This window comes from Portunus trituberculatus, chromosome 50, assembly GCF_017591435.1.
Source record: "Portunus trituberculatus isolate SZX2019 chromosome 50, ASM1759143v1, whole genome shotgun sequence".
In the NCBI taxonomy this organism is placed as follows: domain Eukaryota; kingdom Metazoa; phylum Arthropoda; class Malacostraca; order Decapoda; family Portunidae; genus Portunus; species Portunus trituberculatus.
Window position 1 is genome coordinate 27,250,035 of NC_059304.1, and position 20,000 is coordinate 27,270,034.

General features: G+C 36.1%; 1 protein-coding gene across 1 annotated transcript in view; it reads right to left on the minus strand.

Moving 5' to 3' along the window:
* Window positions 1–777: 777 nt before the first annotated feature.
* The window catches only part of LOC123499935, a 133,768-nt gene continuing 114,545 nt past the window's right edge, over window positions 778–20,000 (minus strand). The window contains exons 5-6 of the mRNA XM_045248466.1: window positions 1,836–2,025; window positions 778–795 (exon numbers count right to left, since the gene is read on the minus strand). Of these exons, the coding sequence (XP_045104401.1) occupies window positions 778–795; window positions 1,836–2,025 (208 nt within the window). The remainder of the gene's footprint in view (window positions 796–1,835; window positions 2,026–20,000) is intronic.

A 20,000-nucleotide genomic window follows, 5' to 3' on the forward strand; every position in this document is an offset into this window, starting at 1 on the left:
CTACCATATTTATTTACATGTATTCAAGTTTTATACACAATAAAATATATATTTATCTCTTGATGTCTCTAGATGTCATGACAGGATGATTTTTGATGGCTGAGACAGGAGCAAAATTGCGTGCTAACATGTCAGCAACTGAACTGACTTTCCCAAGTGTATACGGAAACGGAGGATTGAATTACTGGGAAAGTTAGCTCCCAGCAAGCAAATTTACATGTGAGATTATTGTCTAGATGTTGCTGCCGTACAATATTGTCACTTTCATCTTAATGGTGTGTCTGATTCATTATTCACTGTTTATCCCGATCCAGAAAAAAAAAAAAAAAAAAAAATATATATATATATATATATATATATATATATATATATATATATATATATATATATATATATATATATATATATATATATATATATATATATATATATATATATATATATATATATATATATATATATATATATATATATATATATATATATATATATATATATATATATATATATATATATATATATATATATATATATATATATATATATATATATATATATATATATATATATATATATATATATATATATATATATATATATATATATATATATATATATATATATATATATATATATATATATATATATATATATATATATATATATATATATATATATATATGTATATATATATATATATATATATATATATATATATATATATATATATATATATATATATATATATATATATATATGAAATAGACCATGATCTGATCATTCAGTATAAGTTACCTATTGGAAATCAGAGACAAGAATGATGGAGTACATTGTCTCATAATGATCGTCAAAAGTGAGAGACAAGTATAATCAGAGAGAGATCAGCTGAGCACAAGTCTTATCAGTCTTCCTCTCACACAATTCATAATCGTCATGAGTTAGAGAGAAGTACAATCAGAACAACCTTAGTTCATCACGTCTTATCAGTCTTCCTCTTAATTCATCATCGTCATGAGTAAGAGACAAGTACAATGAGAGCAAGCTCAGTTTATCACAAGTATTATCAGTCTTTCTCTCTATCTCTTAACCCTGTAATTATCTATGTACCTATCAAATGTGTGTTCGATCATCTGTGTATCCCCTGTTTATGTGTCTTCATGAAAAGAAGAAAGTATATCAGTGATTGTTGTGCTATTAGGATATAAATGATTTGAAGGCAGTACTACTGCAGGATCCGACAATCCCTTCTCACAGTGTTGAGTTTGAGAACAAGTCTACAATAAGGAATTCATATAACATGCATCTTCTAAACTCGAAGAGGAAGTCGATCACTTAAGTCGAAGCTCAAAAATCATTCAACCTACTGTCACTGCAAGACTATGGGGCGCTTCCAGTTGAATTGACAAAAGGGATTTACGACCTGAAGATCTAAGTTTTTTTTTGTGGTTTGACCCGATCAGAATAGGGAAGATGCCAAATAGTTGTATTGTGGCAAGCTGTTTATTTGGTTCTCTGAAATATGCACTGGTGTTGTCCTTTTTTTGTGTCAAGGCACATTTGCTTGACAAGGGAGCTCAAAATAATTGTGTAGGAATATCAAACAGCAATATAGTTTCCAGTTCCACAGTATTGTGTAAAAGGCATCAAAGCATCCGGAGAAATTGCCCGAACCTAGATTAATTTAACTTGCTCACTAGTAAAAAAAAATAAAAACGAGGAGGTGATTGATATATGACGAAATTGTTACACTGGAAAAAAACAAAAATCATCAATATATTTTTCGTATCATCAGAAAAAATATAAAAAAATGTATTAATTCCTAAAACAAACTTTACCTTTTCTTGTTCCTGTTGAGGATTCGCACCCTGAAAAGTCTTGTATTTTACTGCTGGATTTTTTAAGACAGCATCTCTGTTTTCTTGTATCCGTCGTGCTATAACTTCATCTTTCCAACGTGAAGTGATTCCAACATCTTCCAACCGGTGAAATATATGACTGAACCTATATTGAAATGGAGCACCATACCTGCAACCAAAGATTGTGCTAAGAGAAATTTGGGATCTCTCTCTCTCTCTCTCTCTCTCTCTCTCTCTCTCTCTCTCTCTCTCTCTCTCTCTCTCTCTCTCTCTCTCTCTCTCTCTCTCTCTCTCTCTCTCTCTCTCTCTCTCTCTCTCTCTCTCTCTCTCTCTCTCTCTCTCTCTCTCTCTCTCTCTCTCTCTCTCTCTCTCTCTCTCTCTCTCTCTCTCTCTCTCTCTCTCTCTCTCTCTCTCTCTCTCTCTCTCTCTCTCTCTCTCTCTCTCTCTATATATATATATATATATATATATATATATATATATATATATATATATATATATATATATATATATATATATATATATATATATATATATATATATATATATATATATATATATATATATATATATATATATATATATATATATATATATATATATATATATATATATATATATATATATATATATATATATATATATATATATATATATATATACACACACACACACACACACATACACACATACACACACGAGTTGCTGGTGTAGGGAAACTCAGGAATCGTAGGAGTACTTAATTATAATGTTTCACCTACAAGGCTTCTTCAGAGAGAATGATTTACAGTTTATAAAGTTTATATACAGAAAGTTGTATATACAGAAGATGGGGGAAGTGTACCTTCTCGTTGGAGGTACACTGGAAGAGAAAGGAAGTGAAAAATAGAAAAAAACAAGTAGGAGAATGAAAGCAGCCAGGCAGTCCGGTTTGCGATTTACAGTTGAGTTGAGTTGATGGGGGATAGAAAAGATGGGTGAAAATATGAAGAGTTAAAGTTGGTGGGAAGGGAAGTGTTGAGGGCTATAGTGAGAAAGGAAATAAAGTGGGAGTGTAAAGGTGATGGGCAAACCGACTTGCTAATTCTTACTTTATTTTTTTCTCTCTTTTGCGGCTTACTTCTGCCAATGACCTATTTACTTCACCTTATGTCTTGGCTCTTTATCAAACATTTAAGTGTTTTTTTTTTTCTTTTTCTTTTTTTTCCTGTTTTGCCTCTCTCCGCTGCCGGTTGTCTGCAGACATTGCCGCTGTCCACCACCTCTTGCTGGGGAGGGGAAGTGGTAGCGGGAGCCACCATGCTCTATACGACCGCTAGAGAATCTACACATCCTCCCAAGCAACTCAGGGCACGGAGCAGAGGGCGCATGAAAACTGTCATAGTGTTTTGTGTTTTTTGTTTGTGTATGTGATTTTATTTGGATTACAAAGTTAAATTAATTGGTGGGTATGTTATGGAATTACGGATGGATGTACTGTTTCTTCTTAACCTCTCTCCGCTGCCAGTTGTCTGCGCCGGTGTGCACCACCCCTTGCCGGGGAGTGGAATTGGTAACAAGAGCCACCATGCTCTACACGACCGTAAGAGAGGCCACACATCCTCCCCAGCATTTCAGAGTGCAGAGCAAAGTAGAGAGAAAATCATCCATGTGCCTTGTTTGTTAGTTGTTATACTATATTCCAGATCGTGTGGGATGGGTGTGATGTTGTATGTTTTATGTCAGATGTCCCCAAGGTAGGTATTTTGTGTGGTATTTTGTGAAAATGGGGGCTGGGTTATTTTTGTTAAGATTCTTTTTAGATTTCTTGAACCAATTGTGTTCACTTTCATGTTCGTAAACATTCATTGCTGTAATGTATGTTGTATCGTTAAGGATGTTCTCAATTCTTTGCTTAATGGTGTTTCATTTTTTATGGATTATGATGTTTAGAGGTTCAAGGTTAGATAATGTGTGCAGTTCCTGAGTTGTTTTTGTATATGGATATTTTTTTCTTGGTTTGCAAACCTTAATGCTCTGTTTTGTATTAGTTTTAGTGAAAGCATTTGTTGTTTTGAGAGTCCATTAAGTATGTAAGTTGGGTATGTTACGATAGTAAGGACACATGCTTTAACTAAGTGTAATTTTATGTTGGTGTTTAGCATTTCAAAGTGTTTTATTACTTTGAGTGTAAGGGAAGATTTTTATGGTGACATGCAGAGTTTTAATCCTAGTACACTTGCTTCATTTGAGTAGGGTATTAAGTTTCCTTCAATATTAACCGGGGTTGTCTTTAAAAAAGCTATGGGAAGGATAGTGAATTTTGATGTGTTGGTTTTTATTTTCCATTTGTTCTCAAAATTATTTATGTTTTTAATTTCCTTCTCTATCTTTTTTGTTAGCATATTTCTTGATTTGCCTGCTTGAGTTATGATTTGTGTAATGTCGTCTGCGTATTGTATGTTTATCCCATCTGTAATTGGTGGGGGTATGTCGTATGTATATATTGTGTAAAGTGTGGGTGATAGGCTGCTTCCTTGTGGTACACCACTGTGGAGTTGAAAGCTTTGACCTTTGAAACTATTTAGTTAAAAACAGGCTGGTATATTGTTGAGAAAGCTGCAAAATAGTTTTGCTATTATTCTAGGAAGTTGTATGTATACCATGGGCTTTTATTTGGATATTTGACCACCCGCTATAAACCGCTGTCAAAGGCCCAACCTTCGGAACATTCGAACCCGTGCGCTTAGAGACTATACATGCATGGTTGCACTGTACCACGGCGGCCCCCAAGTTGTAATTTGTATTTGTAATTTGTATTTGAGACCATTTGTCCATACCTTGTCAAATGCCTTGGAGACATCTCTTAAAACTGTACAACACTGCTTTTTGTCTGAGAGAGCTTTTGAAATGGTTTCTGTGATAGTTGCTAGAGCTGTGTCTGTTGATCTGTGTTTGCAGAAACCATGTTGTGAGTCAGGTAGAATATCGTTGTTTTCTAGGAATGTTTTGACTCTCATGTTAATTTTTTTTTTTTTCATAGATTTTGCCTGGTATTTCAAGTAGTGAGATGGGATGAAAGTTGTTGGGGTCTGTTGTTGGTTTGTTTGGTTTAGGAATCAACATTATTTTAGAGGGTTTGAATATGTTTGGAAAATATCCCATAGAAAGTGATTTGTTAAGAAGTTTAGTGAATATTTCTAAAACTTCATTGGGTAGATTCTGTAGAATGATTTTAATTATTCTAGTGTGTCCTGGTGTGTTATTTTTGAATTGCCTTATGTTTTTAACATTCTCTATTGTGATCTGGGATATTAAGTAATTGTTGGTATTTAAATGATTTGGATTTCCTTGATGGTAGGGAAGTATTTCTATTATGTTGTTGTTGATATATGTATTAACTATTTGATCATTCTCTTGATCGAATAACAAATTTCCTGTTGGGCTTATTCTGAAGACATTACTCCAGATTTCTCTGAAGATTTTTTCTTTGTCTTTTTCTTCATATATATTTTTGTTATCTTGTATTATATATTGTGTTTGATTTGATTTGCTGCTTTATGTTTTGCCAAAATTTCTGTCGATCTTTGTAGAGTGTCTGTACTTGGCTTACTTTATTTTCCCAATTAATTATGTTCTGTTGTTTTGCATTCTTTTACAATGGTGTGTTTTATGGTTTTATAAGTGATATATTTTGTGTAGATCCATCCTGATTTTAAACTATATTTCATTAGTCGTTCCACCCACCATTGCAGTTCTTTAATACATTGGTTGTATATAGGTTTCCGTGTTGTTTTGTGTGTTCTGGTTGGTATATGTTTTTCCATAGTTGAGGTTATTGGAGTCATCCACTCTTTCATTGCGTTTATAAAGGTAGTTTGGTTGATGTATGGTTGTGTGTTTATATTTTTGTTTTGTTTTAAGTTTTGCATCTTGTTTGAATTCTTCCCAGTTAGTTTTGTTTGTTATGTATACAAGAAGAACCAGTATTAAACCATGACCAAGAAGATGATCTTACAAATGAAGATAATATAACGGAGGAAGAATTGGATGATGCAATCTCAAAAGTGAAAAATGGAAAGTCTCCAGGTTGTGACGGACTAGTAACAGAACTAATAAAACAAGGAGGACACCTTCTGAAGATGAAAATCTTAGAAGTTTCGAATAAAATATGGATAAGAGGAAGCATTCAAGAAGAATGGGGAAAGACAATAATAGTACCTATATACAGAGGAAAAGGCGAGAAAGGAAACTGCAAGAATTATCGAGGGATCTCACTGATTAACCACCTCACAAAAGTTTACGAAAGAATTCTGGAAAAGAGAACCAGAGAGATCATGGAAAACAAACTTGAAGAGAAACAGTATGGGTATAGATGAAATAGAAGCACCACGGATGTTATATTTACGTTAAGGATGATAATAGAAAAGTCATGGGACTTTATAAGCCAGCTTATGTAGCCTTTATAGACCTACAAAAAGCGTTTGACTCGGTACCAAGAGAACAATTATGGCAGTGTTTGGAAGAGAATTATGAAATAAAAGGTCAGTTGAAGAAAGCAATAATGAGCCTCTATACGCCTTGTCAATGTAATATAAGAACAGGATACAAGAACGACAAATGGTTTAATGTAAGGTTTAAGTTTAATATAAGTAAAGCAGGGTAGTGTCATATCGCCTCTTATCTTTATTGCATACATGGATGATATAATGAGGTGTTATAGAAGAGGATCTAGACAAATAGGAGAAGGGGATACGATGATCTATGCTGATGACATAACTGTATGGAGTGGTAACAGACAAGATCTGGAAAGAACACTATTGAGATGGAATGAGGTTCTGACAAATGCAGGTTTAATGATGAATGCGGAGAAAAAATAAAAAAAAACACGAAATCATGACAGTCAGTAGAAGGGAAGAAAAAGACGTTGTGGTAGATATACAGGAGAGAACAGTGAAAATGTCATAGAAGTAAAATACCTTGGAAGTATATTTTCATCAAAGGGAAAAAATAAACAAGAAATTACTGAAAGAATGACACAATATACTAAAACAACAGGAACATTATAACCACTACTCAAAGATGTCCATATACCTCTAACAACCAAGAAAATCATATTTGAAATTGTTCTGGCTCCAACTTTGACGTATGGTTCCGAAACATGGACAACAGACTACAAGCAGCAGACATGAGAGTTTTAAGACTAATCACAGGAAAGACGAGAAGCGACAAAGTCAGAAACAAAAAAAATAAGAGAAGATATTAGATATCTTGAGCGGATGGAGGAGGAAAGAATTGCCAGAAAGAATATGGGAATGGATACCAAATGGTAACAGACCAAGGGAAGACCTAGGAAAATATGGAGATATGCAGTAGAAGAAACATTGAATAGATATGACATGCCACAAATAGAAGAACTTAGAAGACAAGGAACTATTCAAGACAGACGAGACTGGACGAGGAGGCTGGCCCCACTGACAAAGAATCATCTCTAACTGGAAGCCGAAATAAGAAGTAAGTATATAGGTGGTGTGTTTATTCTAATAGGATGTGACGTTATCTTTATGATTCTGAGTATGTGGTGTGAGTCAGTTGTCGGTCCTGGTTGGATAAGTATATTGTGGTAAGTTTTATTGTTGGTTTGTATTATGTCTGGGATGGAAAAGGCATTGTGTGATATGTATGTTAGAAAATCTGGGCCTATATGTACTAATTTATTATTATCGATCAACATCATTAGAGCTTTGCCTACATTATTACTCTTTTTCTTGTCTAAATTCGGGAGATGTGCGTTCAAGTCCCCAACGATGTAGGTTAGACTTGATTGGGACGCTATTAAATGGAAGTCTGGGATTGGTAGATAAAGTCTTCGAGGTGGAAGATATGTTGCGGTGATGTTTATTGGGCCTGTATTTGTTTCTATTGTAATTTGTAGTATGTCAGTATAATAATCATCTTTTATTTTGTGTTTCTGGTTATGTTTAACGAGAATAGTTGAACCGTCGTGCATTTTTATCTCTTGAGTTGATAAGGTAAATAGTGTAATTGAGTATTTTTATATTTTCGTTTGTTTCCATCTCGTGACTGTTGAGTAGTATGATTTCAGGGTCAATTTCTCTGTATATGTTACTAAGTCGGTTTTTTTTTTTGCTTTTCCAGTGTTGAACATTGTGTTGTACGATTTTTAGTGTGTGTGGTGTATAAGTGTGTGCCATGTTGTGAGAAGTTATATGTGTTGTTGTGTTGTGTGTATTAAATATATAAATTATATATATATATATATATATATATATATATATTATATATATATTATTATATTTATTTATAGAGTGATGTCTGTGGTGTGTTTTTGTTGATTTACTGGGGGGATGGTGTCCTCTCCTCAGTTTTGCCACTTTGGATTTTGTTAAAAAAAAGTGCATCATCCATTATACACCAACAGTTAGCGAGATCAATATCGTTATTTATAAGGTGATAATAGATTTCCTTTTCATTATATACAGTGTTATTGCATCTCCATTTCAATCTGCATTTATCTATTGCAGACTTTAAATAATTAAGACTGAAAGTGTCTTTTGGCCATCCCTCGCTTTTCTTGGTTATGATTTGCATCCCTAGGTGGGTGCAAGAAATCTTTTCCAGTACGGGCATGTCCTCCGGTTGGGTGTTGTTGACGGTTGTCGTTGGAGTGTTTTGGATCCATGGAATATTGTCAATGACATTTGTGCTTGTTTGAGAAGTTGTATTATTGGTGTTTACGCTTGGCTGTTTGGGGACTGCAGTATTACATTTTGAGGTGTTGTCAGAGGTGTTCTTTATCATTGTGTTTAAGATGGCAGTAGAAGGTGTATAATTATACTGGTGAGGGATCTTGTAAAGTTTATTGAATTCAGCGGCAAAGCTTCCTGGGTTAATGGAGTTTAGGAAAGTGGGCATGAATCAGGTACGTCTGAATTTTTACATGTGTGTGTCTTTCTAGATAATTAGTCATAGGTTGGGTTGTAGGTGGCTGAGGGGTGTCATGTTTCGCAATTTGGCTATATGTCTGAGTGTTACCTTGCTTTCGAACCTTTCTCTTGTCTGCAATGTTTTTTTTTTCTTTTTCTTTTTTCTTTAAAGGGCATTTGTTAGCTAGTGCGTTGTGGTCCCCATTGCAGTTGATGCATTGCTTTCTCATTGATTTACAAATTTTCCAATCGTGGTCGGTGCTGGAGCATTGTGAACAAATTTTATAATCATTAGTCTTAGGGCATTCTTTGTCGGATGGTCCTCTATTGTGTAGCACTTTAAACAAGTAAGTACAGGAATAAACTCGTCTAGGTTAATGTTGAAGTGGGGATACTCATATGGAATGCTAAAAGACTATTTAAATTGCTTTTTTGGCTGCTGTTGAGCTGTTTAGTGTTACTTTAATGATCTTTGTTATAGGAATTTTGAAATATTTTCTATTCCTTCACTCAAGAATCCATATTCGTTGACAAGTTCATCTTCGATATCTTTTTCTGAGTTGTTATAAATGTGGTCGTCCGTATTTTTTTATTATGATGGTCCTTTTTGCTCAGATTTCAGGGGGAAGTAAGGGCTGGAATTTTTTGTTTCTTAGCGTGGTGGTAGGCGAAAAAATTTTGTCTGCGTCATGGTCCGATCTGGTGAGTACAATGTATGTGTCTGGGGTTGCGATAATCCGGGTAGCATATATGAATTGTTCCGATAGGATTCTAAGCAGCTGGATTTTAGTTGCCCTCGAGGGGTGGGGTTGCTTTATTTTGACTCTAGGCATGGTTACAACATTTGCCTAGATTGATTCAACAATACAAAACACAATGGATCCTAATAAGGGGCCGAAGCCCGATACACGACACAGCTAAGATAGTAAATTGAAGAAACCTACCTAAGCAGAGCAGTTTGAACACCCGGTTGCTAAAAAAAACATCGAAATATCCCTGCCCCGCACCTAACCCAAACCAAGTTTTTGGCCGACCTGTTCGGTGGGCTTAAAGCAGCCCTCTAAGGGCCCCCTTTGTGCAAGCTGCAGGGTTCACCTACACCCGCCGGGGGACGCTAGAAGGTAAAAAAAGGCACTTCAGATGGGCGGGCTCTCTACCAAGAGGAAGAGCTCCGGTACACAAATGCAGGCTCCAGCAATAAATCAAAGCTGGGGAGCAGGAGGCGAAGGCTCTAGTAAAATATAATCACAATCTCGGTTCGTGTTGCAATTTACAGGCAGTTAACTGAGGATCTATATACCCTGCGCAGGATCACATCGTGGCATGCTAGGAAATGGAGCTCGCTGATTGGCCTGCGTCAAGAGGCCTCCCAGTCGTACTGATGATGAGTTTCGCGGCTGTACGGGAGAGGCACACGAATCCTTCTCTTTGGTTCGTTGCCTCTTCTGTGGTGATGTGTGCTGCTTCAACAGTTTTTTCTTAATCTCTTTTCCAGCCCTGTGTGAAGGATCTTTACTCTGTCCTAGGCTGCCAGGTGTCCCTTGTCCCTGGCATGCACTACCAGGGAATTCGAGATCCTGTGGTGGCGCATGTCGTTTTGTGCTCGTATATCCCTTTGTTTGTTTCTCTAAACTTTAGAGGAATAAACAAAAGGATATACGAGCGTATATCGGGCAAACGTCTAGACTTTAGAATCTAAAGTCTAGACGTTTCCCCGATATGCCCCGCTGAACATCCACTACATGGAATCTTCTATACCATGCTGTTGCTTACTTTCTTATCATGCTGACTTCTTCTGACGTTGTCCTTCGCCCTCCTCCCTGCGCAGTGGATCACCCTTTAGCCGACTGTCGCAAGGAGACGGGATATTGGTTCCGTCCTCTTCGAGGACGGCACAACTACGAAATCATCCTCCTTTTTCGTTATGTTCTCCTTCCTAATTTCTTCCGCTTTTCTTTTTAGTTTAAGAAGCATACCCGGCAGATACTTGAGCCGGCTGAACGCTTGCATGATGTACGTGCACTCATCGTGCAAAAAAATTTCACTGCACTCTCTTAGGGCACGCAAGAAGCCAAGCACAACGGCTGATTTATTATTATTATTTTTCTTTTTGTGTCGTGGCGTGAATAGAAATGGATAAAATCTTGCATTTCCATTCACTCGTGAATCACAGTATCCAAGAACGGGAGCACGCCATTCACTTCCTCTTCCACCATAAACTGTATGTGTACGTTTACCTCGTTGAGCTCCCGTAGTTTGTCATTGACATTGGTATCAGATGGCATTATACCTAATATGTCGTCCACGTAACGAAACCATAACCAGTCATCCCCCATTATACGCAGCAAACTCTCGTTCTTCAGTAGCTCCATGTAGAGGGAAGCCATAACTGCACTGAGGGGGAGCCCATGGCAAGACCCCTGTGTTGCACACATTCCTGTTCACCGAACACAAAACATGGCATATATATATATATATATATATATATATATATATATATATATATATATATATATATATATATATATATATATATATATATATATATATATATATATATATATATATATATATATATATATATATATATATATATATATATATATATATATATATATATATATATATATATATATATATATATATATATATAGTTTAGACTCAATTATCAATCAAAATAAATTTATTTGTGCTTTGTATTTCTTCCCTAACTCCTCTGCCTATAGTAAATTATTTTACTTTAACCTCTAAAGTAGAGCACATTCTGTCCATGTTCCCTCTCGCGGAGATCATTTGGCTTCGACTCAATAATCTCTCCCTAACTAAATTTATCTGTGCTGTCTATCTCTTCTCTAACTCTTCTGACTATAATAAATTTTTTGACTGTTTACATCCAAAGTGGAACACATTTTATCCCTCTAATCTTTCGCGGAGAACTCCGTCCTTGCAGATTTCAATGTTCCCTACCAGCTTTGGGTTTCCTCTCCCTTCACTGACCATCCTGGTGAACTAGCCTTCAACTTTGCTACCCTCCATGACGTAGAGCAAATGGTGCAACACACTACTCCTAACCCCAACATTCTTGATCTTTTCCTCACCGGAGGTCCTTCTAGCGTTTTGCCTCTGCCAGATAGAGGAATCTCAGGAGGTATTATGCTGATTTACCCTGGAATGACTAATGTTTCCGTGTCAGAGATTCAACTCTGTGTGCTGAACGCATAACATAGGTAATAGTGTTTGTCATGAAGGCGTATATTCCCTATACTTTCTCTCAACCTAAAACTTGGTTTAACACAGCCTGTTCTCGTCATATATATATATATATATATATATATATATATATATATATATATATATATATATATATATATATATATATATGATATAGAGGTTTTCCACAAAAGGTACTTCATCCTTCAATCTCCTGAATCTCATGCTGCACTTTATATTTCTGCAAGGAAATATGTTTCTACAACTTGCCAAACACTCATTCATAAACAGAAAATGCCAAAATCTTTCAAACTCAAACTCCCCTCAAGACTTCTGGCATCTGGCCAAAAAATATCAATAAATTTATGTCTTCATTTTTCCCTCATTTATTTCATCTTGATGGCACCGCTGCCATTTCATCTGTCTCTAAAGCTGAATTCTTTATTGAAACCTTTGCTAAAATCTCCACCTTAGATGATTCTGGGATTGTCCCTCCCTCTCCTCCCTCTGATCATTTCATGTCTCCAATCAAAATTTTTCATATGTTTACCATGCCTACATTCAGCCTGTTCCTCAAAGGGTGACCATTCTAATCTCTTAAAGTACAGCCCAGTAGCTTTGATCTATAACTTGTCTATGTTTTTTTTTTAATCTATCCTCAATGGGAAAATTCTCAAACATGTCACTTCATGATCTTTTAAATGATCGCCAATATGGCTTCCTTCAAGGTCGCTCTACTAGAGATCTGGCTTTCCTTACTGAGTCTTGGTCATCCTCTTTTACTGAATTTCGTGACATTTTTCCTGTCGCCGTTGACATATCAAAATCTTTTGATAGAGTCTGGCACAAAGTTTGATTTCAAGCTACCCTTCTACGGATTCTATCCTTCTCTATGCAACTTTATCTCTAGTTTCCTTTCTGACCGTTTTATACTGTAGCAGTGGTAGACGGCAACTGTTCTTCTCTACCCATTGACAGTGGTGTTCCTCAGGGTTCTGTCCTATCACCCACTCTCTATTATTCATTAATGACCTTCTTAACCAAGCTTCTAGTTTTATCCACTACTTCGCTGATTACACCACCCTAAATCTTTCCACGTCCTTTGAGAGACGAGCATCCTTCAGGAATTCACCAGATCATGCAGGGAATCCACATAACGCTTGACTTCTGATCTCTCTTAGATTTCTGATTGGGGCAGAAAAAATCTAGCAGGTTTCAATGCCTCAAAAACTCAGCTACTTCATCTATCTACTTGACACAATCTACCAGATCCCTCTCCTTCATCGAGACTTCACTGTCCCCTTCTTCCTCAGTGAATATCCTCGATCTGTCCTTTATTCATAATATTAACCGGAAACTTCACATCTCATCTCTTGCTAAAACGATTTCTATGAAGTTAGGCGTTCTGAGGCATCGCCGCCAGTTTCCTTGCCCCTCCAACTGCTAGCTATGTACAAAGGCCTTACCCGTCCTTGTATGGAGTACTCTTCGCCTGATTAGGTGGGTTCCATTCAGTTTTATTAGATAGGGTGGAATCAAAAGCTTTTCGTCTGACTGACAATTTTCAGCCTCTTTCTCACCGCCGAAATGTTGCAGCTCTCTCAATCTTCTATCGCTCTACTGACCTTGCTAACTGCGTGCCTCCCGTTCTCTTGTGGTCTCGCTGCTCACGGCTTTCTTCCTCCTCTCATCCCTATTATGCCCAACTCTAATGCAAGAGTTAACTAGTACTCTCAATCATTCATACTTTTTACTGGTTAACTCTGGAACTCACTTGCTGTTTTTTGTATTTCCATATTCCCTCAAAATCTTTTAGGGAACTACCAGTTTCAGTGGGACTTTTTTTATGTTTTCTTGCCCTTGGCAAGTCTCCCTTTTGCATAAAAAAAGTCACCTACCGAAACAATAATTTACTACCAGACAGGTCTAACAGCACTAGTTCTGTTTTGGATCAGTTCAGAGAGAACTGTGAACTCACCATGAAAGCTAGTGGTGATCTCACTAAAAGTTTATCTTTGTTTCACAAAAATAGTGGGCAGTCACAGCTTCCCCTCTAAAGACAGCTCTCCTTCACACATGCACTTGCTACATACACACCACTCACTTAGAATAAAAAAAAAGATGATGACTCCAAATCCAGCCTCAGAGTTCCCTTCTTAAAAAGGGACAATAAATGCCCCAGATCAGACTGCTCTCTCGGTGTCGACCCAAAATATTTTGACACCTCCCTCAACTTTTCCTTCATTAATTTCGGCAACACATTACCACGTCTCATCTACTAAATCTCACCTTCTTTTCCTCACTGAAACACAGCAGTCTAAGGCAATTGACAGTAATTCCTTCTCTGTTCCCTCTTACATTATCTATTATCATTTTCCTTCTAAAGTTGGATATTGCGTCTATATGCATTATGATTTGACTTGCTCCTGTGCCCACGCTTTTGAATCTTCTGAATTTGCAGCATCTGGCTTTCACTCAAAAGTCACTCTCCTTCTAAACTTATATGTGCTGACTATCACTCCCCCAATTCTTATGATTATAAAATAAAACCTTTTATTTCTTGCCTTAAAAATTGGAGTACGTTCTGTCTTGGCATCCTTTCGCAAAAATCACCATCCTTGTAGATGTCAATGTTCACCACCAGCTTTGGCTTTCCTCTCCCTTTACTGACCATCATGGTGATCTATTGTCCATGGCCTAGAGCAACTGGTACAACTCCCTACTCCTATCCTTGACTATCGTAGATATACACTAAACATTCTTTACATTTTCTTACCTCTAATTCTTCTGGTTATGATGTTATCCTCTCTTCTTTGTTTAGCTCCTCCGTTTACTGCCTCATTTCTTTTTTTTTTTCCTCGTATTTCTTCAATCCCTACTTAAGATTGCCCAACGTATAGGTGCTTCATGGCGTTTAGTCTTTTTTTCAGTTGGGGAACCTAAGGAGGTACTATGCTGATTTCCCCTTGAATGATTACTGCTGTTGTGTCAGAGACGCATATATGTGTGTAGAATGCATAAGAGAGGTGATAGTGTCTGGCATGGTGGCGTACATTCTTCACTCTTTTTTCTCAAACTAAACCTTCTAAATCTTGGTTTACCAAAGACTTTTCTAGTGCTATACATGATCGAGAGGTTGCCCAAAATAGGTATTTGAGCCTTCCTTCTGAATTTCATGCACATTATTTTCTGGCCTGAATCATTCGAAGTCTGTTCTTCAACTTCCCAAACAATCCTTCATAATTAAAAAACAAAAAAAATCAAATTCTTTCAAACTCTATCTCCCTTCAGGATCTCTGGCATCTGACCAAAAACATCTCTAATAAATTTATTTTTTCATCTTACTCTTTTTTATTTAATTTCTGAAGGCACCACTGCTATCACTTTTGTCTCTAAAGCTGAACTCTCTCTCAAACCTTTGCTAACAACTCTACTTTAGATGATTAGCCATTCCCTCTCCTCTTCCCTCTAACTATTTCATATGTCATGCCATCAATCATAATGATGTTTTCCATGCTCTCTTCAAAAGGCTTATCGATCTGGTGGTCCACTGTTCTCAAAACTGTTTTATGCTTGCACCTTGCCTGGCCAAACTTTTTCAACTTAATCAACTTCTACCTTTCCTTCTTGCTGGGAGTTTGCCTACCTCTTTAAAAAAAAATGGGAGACCACTCTAATCTCAAACTACCATCAAGTAGCATTTGAATCTATCCTGAGTAGGAAGATTCCCTAAATTTTTTTTTTTTTATGCAGGAAGGAAAACAGTGAAGGACAACTATATATATATATATATATATATATATATATATATATATATATATATATATATATATATATATATATATATATATATATATGGCTCACTTAAGCACTGTCAGCAAAATCTTCTATTTGATCGCCAATATGGCTTCCATCAAGGCAGCTCATGCGGTCATCTTTTAGCTTTCCTCACTGAGTCTTGGTAATCTCTCTTTTTAGAGATATCAGTGAAACTCTCGTTGTTGCGTTTGACATTTCATAAGCTTTTGATTAAGTCTGGCACAATGCTTTGATTTCAAATCTGCCCTCTTACGGTTTCTATCCTTCTCTCTGCAGCTTCATCTAAAGTTTCCTTTCCGACCATTCTGTTGTTGTTGTGGTAGACAGCCACTGTTCTCCTAAACATATTAACAATGGTGTTCATCAGGGTTCTGTTCTGTTACCCGCTCTTTCTTTTTATTATTCTTTTATGAACTTAAAGTTTGTCTTTTTTACTCTTACGCTGATTATACTACCTTATACCTTTCCACGTCTTTTTTAAAAACAACCAGTCCTTCAGGAAGTCAACAGATCACGCAGGAACCCACATAACGCCTGGCTTTTTTCTAATCTTTCTAAGATTTCTGATTGAGGCAAAGAAAACCTAGTAGTATTCAATGTCGGAAAAAAAATCAATTCTTCCATCAATTCAACACAAGTTCCAGAAAATTATCCCTTTTTTTTCAATGACACTCGGCTGCCACCCTTTTCTACACTGAATATCGTCTTTCTGTCATTTAATTCATAATCTAAACTGGAAATTTTACATCTTATGTCTTTCTGAAACAGCATCTATAAGATTAGCTGTTCTGAGGAGTTCCACCAGTTTTATTTTTTCTCACCCTTCCAACTGTATGGAGTACTCTTTACATGCGTCAAGAGTGGTTCCATTCACACAGTTATATTAGAGAGGTTGGAATAAAAACCTTTTCGCCTCATCAACTCTCCTCCTTTGACTGAATGATTTCTGCATCTTTATCACTGTCAAAATGTTGTATCTCTTATCTTCTACCGCTGTTTTCATGGTAACGGTTCCTCTAATCTTGCTAACTGCGAGCCTCCTCTCCTTCTCCAGCCTTGCTGCACAAGACTTTCTTTTTCTTCTCACCGCTATTCTGTCCAACTCCCTAATGCAAGAGTTAACTAGTGCTCTCAGTCTTTAATACCTTTCTCTGGTAAATTCTGGAACTACCTGCCTGCTTCCGTATTTCCAGCTTCCTATGACTTGATTTCATTTAAGGGGCAGGGGTGCTGGCACCTATTTTTTTTTTATGTTGACCTTGCCCAGGTTTCCCCTTTACATTATATATATATATATATATATATATATATATATATATATATATATATATATATATATATATATATATATATATATATATATATATATATATATATATATATAGAGAGAGAGAGAGAGAGAGAGAGAGAGAGAGAGAGAGAGAGAGAGAGAGAGAGAGAGAGAGAGAGAGAGAGAGAGAGAGAGAGAGAGAGAGAGAGAGAGAGAGAGAGAGAGAGAGAGAGAGAGAGAGAGAGAGAGAGAGAGAGAGAGAGAGACGGACGTGTGTCGGCAGACCTGCTAAAACATTAGACGGCAAAGTCTCAAAACAAAGAAAAAGGCGTCCTGAGTTATATATATATATATATATATATATATATATATATATATATATATATATATATATATATATATTTTTTTTTTTTTTTTTTTTTTTTTAGACCTACATTGGTAATGTGCACGGACAGAATCAACGGGATGAATCATATTTTTATTTTCGCGTCGTTTTGTACCAAGGAATGTAAACACAGTCACATTGATCGCGTGTTGCTAAGATTCTTACGTTTGTGTTGTGCTGTGTTTCTGAGTGTTTCCTGCACCTGAATAATGAGGTGTCCTGTGTCCCGTGAACCTTGCCTGAGGTGAGTAACATGTCGAAAAGCAGGGACAAAAAGATAGAGTGGGAAAGTAAGGCGATTTTTTTTTTTTTTTTATGTTCGTATTTTGTCTTGCTTCAGAATATACGGTAAACGAAACTTTATCTTATTGAATGAACTTTATTTTTTATGTTGCTAGTGGAATGGCAGAGGAGTACGAGATTAATAATGCTTATAGAAAATATTATTAGCTTTATTCGTGTGTGTATTATTTCATTTACAATTCCACATATTACATTCATTACTTTTAAATTGTTACATTTTAAATGAAACACTTGTTTTTATATCTTACTTCACATAAGTTTGCATAGCCTCATGTAACCTGCCAAAGCCTATTGTAGACTGACTAGTGGGAAGGGGAATAGGCTTTTTTTTTACTAATTTTGTATAACCTTTCCTAAGTTGTATGAAAATGCTAACTATGTTAATAATTTGCGACACCTAGTATCAAGTGGATTTCAAAATAGTCAGCACGAGGGGCTCTAGCCAGTGACACACAATACGCAAGTAGAGGTTAAATATGTACCGAAAAAAAATTGCATTTCTATATCAGTAAAGATGTCACATATCTGCTATGTCGTGTTTATTGATTACAGCTGTTTGATGGAACAAGCCCTGCAGCCTCTTCATGAATGAAGTGACTGAGTGGGTAGGTGAACAGCATAAGAATAAAATATGTTTTTAGCTAAAAGAAAAGAAAAATCATAGTAATGATAGGAAAGTTAAGATGTTCATGATAGTAAGGATCAACACTTCTAAGATATATATAATGTTAAAAATTATAATCGGTTATTTGTAAATAGCGGCAGAGGAGAATTTGATAAAACATTGACTAAGGTTAAGGCGGTGTCACACTAGCACTTTTTCCGTCTACTTTTTCCGTCGTTTTTCAGAAAATCGACAATATTTTTGGTGCGGCCTGTCACACACAAACGGTGTTTCGTCGTCACTTTCCGTCGTCACTTCCCGCCAACACAATGTAAACACAAACATGGAGGCCACGCTGCGGCAAAGATACGCTGCTCTGAACGTAATACTGTGTATTACGAAACTTAGATGAGCTAAACAAGCCAAAAAGCGTGCATGGATGCGTTCATGGTTAGTGGTAGAACCAATGCACGTAGAAGCAGGTTGAGGAGACACGGCAAGTCTTGTGGTCTTGGTCTTGGTATGTAAACAAAGGCGGAAAATTTGCAGACGGAAACGATCCCTATCGTCTGACAAATTCATGCGATAAGTTCATGCGGAAAGTTGAGAAATCGACGGAAATCGCATTAATCGACAGAAAAAGTGCTAGTGTGACACCGCCTTTAGGCTACAAATGGACGTCTCTCTCTCTCTCTCTCTCTCTCTCTCTCTCTCTCTCTCTCTCTCTCTCTCTCTGTGTGTGTGTGTGTGTGTGTGTGTGTGTGTGTGTGTGTGTGTGTGTGTGTGTGTGTGTTACAGCAACGGTTATTATTCAAACCACATAGTAACAGTAAAAAAATAATGTCCTTGTCCTTAGAACCATAGTTCTAGCTTCTTTGCTTATTAAAACGTGCTTAGTGAAACAATGGATTTCATTTTTTTATATATATATATATATATATATATATATATATATATATATATATATATATATATATATATATATATATATATATTTTTTTTTTTTTTTTTTTTTTTTATTGTATTTTATTTATTTATTTATTTATTTTACGCAAGAGGGTGAAACCTGTCAATGGCCCATTTGAATACCAGTTCCTTTAAATGTCAGAGAAGAATTGGCCAAAAGTTTGGGATAAATGTCTTGAAATCTCCCTCTTAAAAAAAGTTAAATCATAGAAAGATGAAAAATACAGAAACAGGTAGGGAGTTCAAGAGTTTATCAGAGAAAGGTATGAATGATTGAAAGTACTGGTTGAGTCTTGCATTAAAGAGATGGACAAAACGGGTGAGAGAAAGAAGAAAGCCTTCGTGCAACGAAGCCGCAGGAGGAAGGGAGGCATGCAGTTAGCAAGACCAGTAAAGTAGTTAGCATGAAAATAACGAACAAGAGATAGCAAGATATATAACAGTACGACGGTAAGAAAGAAGCTGAAAACATTCAGTTAGAGGAGGGAGTTGAAAAAAAAAAAAAAAATTCCCATTCTATCCTATCTAGTAAAACTGTGAATAGAGCCCCCCAAAATATATGAAGAGTACTCCATGCAAGGATGGTTAAAGGCCTTGTATATAGTAAGCAGCTGGAGGGAGAAAAAACTGTCAGAGACGCCTCAGAACGCCAAACTTCAGA